At 33.5% G+C, this 9,385-nt stretch overlaps 1 protein-coding gene across 1 annotated transcript; it reads right to left on the bottom strand.

The window, feature by feature from the left end:
* Window positions 1–8,250: 8,250 nt before the first annotated feature.
* LOC109792632 (basic blue protein) lies at window positions 8,251–9,125 on the bottom strand. Its single transcript, XM_020352051.3, has 2 exons — window positions 8,819–9,125; window positions 8,251–8,634 (listed from the first exon to the last, which is right to left on the bottom strand). The coding sequence occupies exons 1-2, from the start codon at window positions 9,003–9,005 to the stop codon at window positions 8,435–8,437; spliced, it is 387 nt and encodes a 128-aa protein (XP_020207640.1). The 5' UTR covers window positions 9,006–9,125; the 3' UTR covers window positions 8,251–8,434.
* Window positions 9,126–9,385: the final 260 nt, after the last annotated feature.

The raw sequence follows: 9,385 nt of genomic DNA, 5'->3' as shown, positions 1-9,385 counted from the left end.
TTTTTATAAGCATATTTTTTAATTTTTTTATTCTTTAATTTTTTAATTTTACTCCTTCAACTTTCAATTTAGCATTTTCTTTTTCTTTTTCACACTCCTACCTTTTCCGTTTCTGTTTTTACATGCACCCTCTTATCTTCTCTCATTCCTTACTTATTTTAATAGGTAGTTTTAATTATTTGAGTTTTCACATTAGTTTTTTTCTCCCTCACCTCTTTCAGTTTTCACATGTACTCGGACTGTAAAATTAGTGTGCAACAATGTTGTTGTCACATGGAATTTCCTTGATGGTTTCAAAGGTATATTGAGCCAGATGCGCGTTTTTTTTCAAACACTTTCTCCACTTTCACACCTCTAGAAAACCTAACATTAAATTTAGTATTACAAAATATACTTTCTAAAATGCTAATTTTATTATTCTAAAAAGATTTTTTGAAAAGTATTTTTCAAAATTATATTTTTTACATACTTCTGAAAAATACTTTCTAAAACACTAAATTACTATTTCAAAAAGAACTTTATGAAATTATGTAAAATAACACACTTCTGAAAATACTTTCTAGAAATTAAATTTATTGTTCCGGAAAGAACTTTCCATAATTTTGTAAAATAACACATTTCTGGAAAGTACTTTTTGGATCACTAATTTTAGTGTTTTAGAAAATACTTTCAAGAGTAGTAAAATTAATATTATAAAAAGTACTTTTTGGATGCATTTTGTTTTACATAATTTTGGAAAGTTCTTTTCAAAATAGTAAATTTAATATTTCAAAAAGTACTTTCTAAAAGTAAAAATAAATTTTCAAAAAATACCTTTCAGAACACTTATTTCACTATGGCAAAAAGCATTTTCCATAATATTAAAATTATTTGAAACATTAAATTTAATATTGTGTTTTATAGACCTGTAAATTAGGGGAAATGCTTGAAGGAAAAAAATACATATTTGGTTAGACACCTTCAATACTATCAAGGAAGGCACATGTGCCTATAATGCTGTCGAAAACCAATTCTACATCCCAAGTATGTGTGAAAATCAAAAGAGGGGAGGGAGAAAGTAATAGCGTAAAAATTGAAAGAGAATGGGAGAAGAGAATAATGTAAAAATTGAAATAATTAAAACTATCTATTGAAATAAATGGAGAGTGGGAGGAAGTTAAAGAGGTACACGTGAAAACCGAAAAGATAAGGGAATGAGATATGTGGAAAAAAAAAAGTGTTAAATTGAATGTTGAAAATGTAAAATTAAAAAATTAAAAATATTTTAATTTTTTTTTTTTTAAGAAAAAGAAGGTGTACTTATTAAAAAAAAATTGTATATATCACGAGCTAATTTATTTGAGCCTCTAACACTGTGAACCCAAAAGTATGAGGATCAGCTGTATCGTTTCATTTCGGGCCTTGGCCCGCAAAAATAGACTCGTGAGGATCCAACTAGATTTTGAACCCCCAAAACAAATCTGTCAAATGTTTTCGGTGTATACATGGTTATGTATGTTAAATAATCATTTCGTACACCTAATTGCGTTAATTGTGTTTAGCTGGACGTTTATAAAAATATTTTAATTTTTACTGTTTAATTTTTCAAATTAATTTTAATATAAAGCAAGTTTGAGGTAAAGTGTTTTATGCGTAAAAACTTTATATTAAATATAAATTTGTATTAAAGCTTAGATTGGAATTTTCAATTCAACAGAGGCTGCTTGGGAGTTGTTTCTAGTCAAATCACGATTAAGAGCATTTTTCTAAACGTCTGCAAACATCAAGCTAAATACACCCTAAATCAATGTAAAATAACAAATAATATCAACAAGAAAAGGAAAGTAATTAAACTGTTAGCATAACAAAATTATTGAAAGACATATTTAGAGAACTAAATATTATTAATTTTAATTAGTTTAGTGCATTAGATAAAAATAACATAACTAAAAAAATAATTATCATTTTAGTGCAAATTACATAATAACTGTCACGGTTCAATTTGATACGGATTCTATCTAGAACATGGCAAAGTAAAATATTATTTACCGGCAACAATTCATAGTGCTTAATGATCATTTCTTTCAAAACAAGTAACAGATCTGAGATCATACAAGAAAGTAAAGATGAATATTTGGACCAATTAATCGATTATGATATCTGATGTCATTCAATTAGCTAGGATTTCTGAGTACGATTCATCTTTCTTGTGACAAATTCAAACCATATTAATTAATTATTCCCCACGTGATGGATAATTGGCGGAAGGGTAGATATGAGCACTTGTTGAATTTCCATGTAGAAAGACACAACAACTTCGAGTTATAGTAGTCGCCAATATATATATAGTTATATATATATAGTTAAATTCATATAGATATAAATTATGTCCTAAATTATTAAAATAAAACAAAAAATAAGAGTTTATAAAATATATACATTGATTAAAAAAAATTTCAATAAAAATCAAAAATAAAATTATAAAAGTATAATATAAACTTAAAGTAGACATAATTAATATAAAATAATCACTATGAAATTATGTATGAAATAAGTTAAAAAATAATAAAATATAATTCTTCTCTTAATAAAGTATATTCTTTTTACACAAATACCAAAACATAACATTTTAGTATTGTTAAAGTCGTATTTAATGACAATTAATAACTCATAATCATATATACAACAATAAAAAAAAAATGGAATCAAGATAGATTTTCCATAAATCGCACATCATTAGAAAAAAAAATTATAAAATACACACATGTCCTATTATTTAAAATCCTTTTAAGTAATGATAATAAATAAATAAATAATAATGTAGAGTCATAAATAAAAAATAATATATAACTCTATATGTAAAGTTATGGCACAAATTTCTTCCATATTTCCTGTTTTAAGGAAAACACGTTTCCTTGATTTTAGGCCATGATTCCATGCATGGTTTCCTCTTTTTCGCTCCTTGTTTTGTTCCAGGTTTCCTTATTCTGGGTGCATACGCTTCTTCTCAATGCCTATATAAGACATCAAGCATTTGGAGCAAATTGCAATTGATTCAGCAATCTACACACTTGAGAAAAATCATACATAGAGAGGAAAGATTCAAGAGAGTATTTTTAGTCTATATTTGAGAGATTATCTCTTTGTTCTCATGATATTAGAGAACTTTTTGTACTCTCCTATTTCTACATAGTGGAATTATCTTGCTCTTGATCGCCCGTGGTTTTTTCTCCGTCTTTGGAGTTTCCACGTAAACTTGGTGTGTATTTATATTTCTTGTCTCTCTACTTACTTCTCTCTATCTCTAATTAACTTGATCCGGTGCTTCCGCATTCCGCTCATTCTTTCTGATACCCAACAAGTGGTATCAGAGCTACTTGTTTAATTAGAGATTCAATATGTCTACCGTCACTAAATTTGACATTGAGAAGTTTGATGGCAAGATTTGTTTTTCTATTTGGAAAGTCCAAATGAAAGCCGTTCTTACACAGAATGGATTGAAGAAAGCTTTAGATGGAAAAGCCAAAAAGCCGGTCAACATGACTGATGAGCAATGGGACGAGTTGGATGAAAAGGCGCTTTCAGCAATCCAACTATGCTTGTCCAAGGAGGTTCTTCGTGAAGTAGCAAATGAAACAACCGCTGCTGCTTTGTGGCTGAAATTGGAATCTCTTTATATGACCAAAAGTCTCGCAAACAAGCTTCGTCTCAAAGAAAGACTATATACGATTCGTATGGTCGAAGGTACTCCTATTCAATCTCATCTTAATGAGTTTAATTCTATTATCATGGATTTGGAAAATATTGAAATTAAAATTGATGATGAAGATAAAGCTGTTTTGTTGATTGTCTCATTACCTTCTACCTATAAACACTTTAAAGAAATTATGTTGTATAGCAACAATGATACCTTATCCTTTGAAGATGTTAAATCTAATTTGTTGTCCAAAGAAAAGTTTGATCTTGATATCCACTCTGAGGACAAGGGTGAGGGTTTAAGTGTCAGGGGTAGAACTCAAGAAAAAGGGAGTACTAGTAACAAGAAAAGTAGATCCAAATCCAGAGGGCGTAAATCCAACAAAACCTGTCGTTATTGCAAGAAATTTGGGCATGATATCTCCGACTGCTTTATCTTGAAAAAGAAACAAGAAAGGCAAGAAAAAGGTAAAAATCCTGCTGAAGCTGCTAATGTTGAAACTGATTCTGATGGTGATGTTATGATATCTGTCTCTTCTGATAAGAGGAGCAAAACTGAATGGATTCTTGATTCTGGATGTACATTTCATATGTGTCCTTATAAGGACTTATTCACCACTCTTGAACCTGTTGATAGTGGTGTTGTCTTGATGGGTAATGACACCCAATGCAAGATTGCAGGAATAGGTACTATTCAGATCAAGACTCATGATGGCACTATCAAGACTCTTTCCAATGTTCGCTTTATTCCTAACTTGAAGCGAAATCTAATTTCTCTTGGCACCCTAGAGTCTCTTGGGTGCAAGTATTCAGTTGAAGGTGGAGTTCTAAAGGTATCAAAAGGTGCTATTGTTTTATTAAAAGCTAACCGTATTGGTAGTTTGTATATCTTGCAAGGATCTATAGTGACAGGATCAGCAGCTGTCTCATCTTCTATGTCTGATAAAGATGCCACCAAATTATGGCACATGCGCCTGGGCCATATGAGTGAAAAAGGCATGCACCTTCTGAGCAAGCAAGGTCTCCTTGGTAATCAAGGCATCGGTAAGTTGGAGTTTTGTGAACATTGTGTCTTTGGGAAGCAGAAAAGAGTTAGCTTCTCCACTGCAACTCACCGCACAAAAGGTACCCTTGATTACATTCATTCTGATCTTTGGGGTCCTTCTAAAGTTCCATCTTATGGAGGATGCCGTTATATGATGACTATTATTGATGATTTTTCTCGTAAAGTCTGGGTCTATTTTCTAAGGCACAAAAATGAAACATTCCCCACTTTTAAGAAGTGGAAAACTCTTGTTGAAACTCAGACAGGAAAGAAAGTCAAGAAGCTCAGAACGGATAATGGATTGGAGTTCTGTGAAGGTGACTTTAATGAGTTCTGCGCAAATCATGGTATTGCTAGACACAAAACCATTCCAGGTAAACCCCAGCAGAATGGTGTTGCAGAACGTTTAAACAGAACTATCCTTGAGAGAGCTCGTTGTATGCTCTCAAATGCTGGGTTATGGCATCAACGTGAGTTGTGGGTCGAGGCAGCATCTACAGCTTGCTACTTGATCAACCGATCTCCACACTCTTCACTTAATTTCAAGATTCCAGAAGAAATTTGGTCAGGTAATCCTATTGATTATTCTAATTTAAGAATTTTTGGATGTCCTGCATATGCACATGTTAATGATGGAAAATTAGCTCCTAGAGCTATTAAGTGCATATTTCTTGGTTATGCATCTGAATCTAAAGGTTATCGTTTATGGTGTTCTGAGTCTAAGTCACGAAGATTAATTCTTAGTAGAGATGTGACTTTTAATGAGGATGCATTATTATCTTCTGGAAAACAATCATCTGTGTCTTCTTCCAGTACTAATAATCTGCAAGGTACTAGCGAGAAGGTGGAGTTAGAGTTAAAATCTGTAGCTCCTAATGTTGATGTTCCATCTTCCTCTACCACTGAGTCTAGCATTGATGATCATGGTGATGATCATCCTATTCAGCAACAGGAAGAATATAACATTGCACGAGATAGGACAAGAAGACAGATAAAATTGCCAGCTAGATACATTGATGACAATTTGACTGCTTATGCATTGTCAAATGCACAAGAGGTAAATGATGATGTTGAACCTGCCAGCTATAGTGAAGCTGTTTCTTGTGTTGATTCTGCTAAGTGGCTAGTGGCTATGAATGAAGAAATTGAAAGTCTTCACAAGAACAACACTTGGAATTTGACAAAGCTCCCCAAAGGCAAACGACCTCTAAGGTGTAAATGGATCTATAAGAAGAAAGATGGCATTCCAGGGGTTGAAGATCCTAGATGCAAGGCGCGATTAGTCGTTAAAGGCTTTTATCAAAAGGAAGGTATTGACTTTAATGAGATTTTCTCACCTGTTGTTCGTCATACTTCCATTCGTATTTTGCTTGCTTTTGTTGCTCTGTTTGATTTAGAATTAGAGCAACTTGATGTAAAGACAGCTTTTCTACATGGAGAGCTGGAAGAAGAAATTTATATGGATCAGCCTGAGGGATTTGTTGTTCCTAGTAAGGAGCATCTTGTTTGTCAATTAAAGAAATCTTTATATGGCCTCAAGCAAGCACCCAGACAATGGTATAAAAAATTTGATTCCTTTATGATTGGGCAAGGTTATTCCAGGAGTAAATATGATGATTGTATTTATTTTCAACAATTTCTTGATGGAACTTTCATATACTTGTTACTTTATGTTGATGATATGTTGATTGCATCACGTGACAAGTCTTTGATCAGCAAATTGAAAGCTCAACTCAATAATGAGTTTGAGATGAAGGAATTAGGTGCAGCTAAGAAAATTCTTGGCATGGAGATTCATAGAGATCGACAAGTTGGTAAATTATTCTTATCTCAACAAAAATATATTGAGAGATTACTTGACAGATTTAATATGAATAATTGTAAACCTGTTTCTACTCCACTTGCTGCACATTTCAAGTTATCTTCAAACCTTTGCCCACAAACAAAAGAAGAGATGGAGCGTATGTCACACGTTCCATATGTTAGTGCAGTTGGCAGTTTAATGTATGCTATGGTGTGCACTAGACCTGATTTAGCATATGCTATTAGCATGGTGAGCCGATACATGCATAATCCTGGAAAGGATCACTGGAGTGCTGTAAAATGGATTTTTCGGTATCTTAAAGGTACTAGTAATATTGGCTTGGTGTTTGACAGAAACAAAGCTACAACTAATAATGTTGCAGGTTTTGTTGATTCGGATTATGGTGGTGATCTTGATAGAAGAAGATCTCTTTCTGGCTACATTTTTACTCTCTGTAATTCTGCTATCAGTTGGAAAGCTTCACTTCAATCTATTGCAGCATTATCTACAACAGAAGCAGAATATGTTTCAGCAACAGAGGGTGTGAAAGAGGCTCTCTGGATCCGAGGTTTGGTCAAAGAACTTGGTCTCACACAAGATGTTCTTACTGTATTTTGTGATAGTCAGAGTGTCATTCATTTGACTAAGAATAGTCGTTACCACGACAAGCCCAAACACATAGATGTTAAACATCACTTTATCCGAGATATTGTTACTATTGGTGAAGTTCTACTACAAAAGGTACATACATCTGAGAATCCAGCAGATATGCTTACTAAGCCACTTCCGAATGCCAAGTTTCAACATTGTTTGGGCTTGGTTGGTCTCTACAACAAATGATTGCCCCTCTGGGGCTTTATCTGGCGATGAGCAACTTATTAAATTTGAGCCAAGGTGGAGATTGTAAAGTTATGGCACAAATTTCTTCCATATTTCCTGTTTTAAGGAAAACACGTTTCCTTGATTTTAGGTCATGATTCCATGCATGGTTTCCTCTTTTTCGCTCCTTGTTTTGTTCCAGGTTTCCTTATTCTGGGTGCATACGCTTCTTCTCAATGCCTATATAAGGCATCAAGCATTTGGAGCAAATTGCAATTGATTCAGCAATCTACACACTTGAGAAAAATCATACATCGAGAGGAAATATTCAAGAGAGTATTTTTAGTCTATATTTGAGAGATTATCTCTTTGTTCTCATGATATTAGAGAACTTTTTGTACTCTCCTATTTCTACATAGTGGAATTATCTTGCTCTTGATCGCCCGTGGTTTTTTCTCCGTCTTTGGAGTTTCCACGTAAACTTGGTGTGTATTTATATTTCTTGTCTCTCTACTTACTTCTCTCTATCTCTAATTAACTTGATCCGGTGCTTCCGCATTCCGCTCATTCTTTCTGATACCCAACACTATATATTCCTCTCACAAGAAAATACTAAAAACAACCCTTGACGGATCTAGATATAATGATATATAGCTTTAAACTTTTGGCGTCATCCTTTGTAAGTGGACTAATGGAGCAATGTAGAAATTAAATTAAATTTATTGAGGCCATCAAATACAGTAATACACAAGCACTGAACCACTCACCGTGACACCGACACACATAATACAGATATAATTGGGTCTCAGACTTGGAATAATTTCAAAATATGCAGATCCAGTGTGTAACAAGAGCCCGTGACTAACTACTAATGGACCATTATCGTACTCTCACCACACAAACACACTAGAAAGCCAGCTCAGTCCCACTTGATTCACAAAATTATTGTGATCATTAATATACATACATAGCAGCTTCATATAATAAAGTACATACATACATGATCACACACCAACATATCTAGCATTAATGCTAGCTAATTAACCATTAACTTGTCTCTTAGATTCAATTCATGCATTAATTCAATACTATCATGCTGCATTAATGGAAACCTTCATCCCAGATTCGCAGTGACCAGGGTAGTTGCATATGAAGTAGTTCTGCCCTCTTGCTAGTTTTATTTGGTCATTCCCTGTACGGAACACTTTAGCACCTGATGGTGTCTTGCAGCTGTTGTATCCATTTCTGTCCACAGCAACCACATTGTGTGCCGTTGAGTCATAGTTGAACACTGCAACAATTACCACATTTTACATATTAAAGAAAATTAACAAAGTGACACGTTTAGAACACAAATCTAATAGTTTTTAATAGCTTCTTTCCTAAAAAAATAAATAAATTTATATTCAGTAAAGAAATTTTCAAAAACATTTTTATAATCTATATTCAAACATACTCTAATTAAATTAACTTACCTAGCACATCGCCAGCTCTGAATCTTTTTCCATTGGGCCAAGTGTTAGTGTTGAAGGTCCATCCGCCAGATCCTCCAACGGAGTAAATTGCTGCATTGGCATGTTCCACTAGAACTAACACGCACAGTAGTGAAACCACAGTGACCACAAGCCTAGGTAAAGATGCACTGCCTCTTCCCTGAGACATTCTTGTAGTGAAGAAGACCTTGGCTATAACTAACAACTAGAAATTAACTTGGTGAATTTTGGTTGTGCTGGCTTGCAAGGTTGAGGCTTATCCCTTTAATAATGGAATTGATAGTGTCGCATTATGGGGTCTTAAAGTTTGTTTAATATATAGATAGAATAAGGACACAGGAAGGGACAGATCGGTGGCTTTTCTTCAATAATTAAGGTCAATTCAATAATTCGTTGATTAAAGTCGGGTGCAACATACTGCATGATAACTGCCAACTGTTTAATTGCATGATGAAGTGGGGTACTAAATGAATAATAACTTGGCCTATTTTGCTCCCTTGTCATTAGACACATTTTGTAAACTTTATTTATATAAGTGCAATTTTAAAA

Source organism: Cajanus cajan, chromosome 6, assembly GCF_000230855.2.
Source record: "Cajanus cajan strain Asha chromosome 6, NIPB_CcT2T_4, whole genome shotgun sequence".
NCBI lineage: Eukaryota > Viridiplantae > Streptophyta > Magnoliopsida > Fabales > Fabaceae > Cajanus > Cajanus cajan.
The sequence above is the reverse complement of the archived record's forward strand: the minus strand, read 5'-3'. Positions and strand labels throughout refer to the sequence as shown.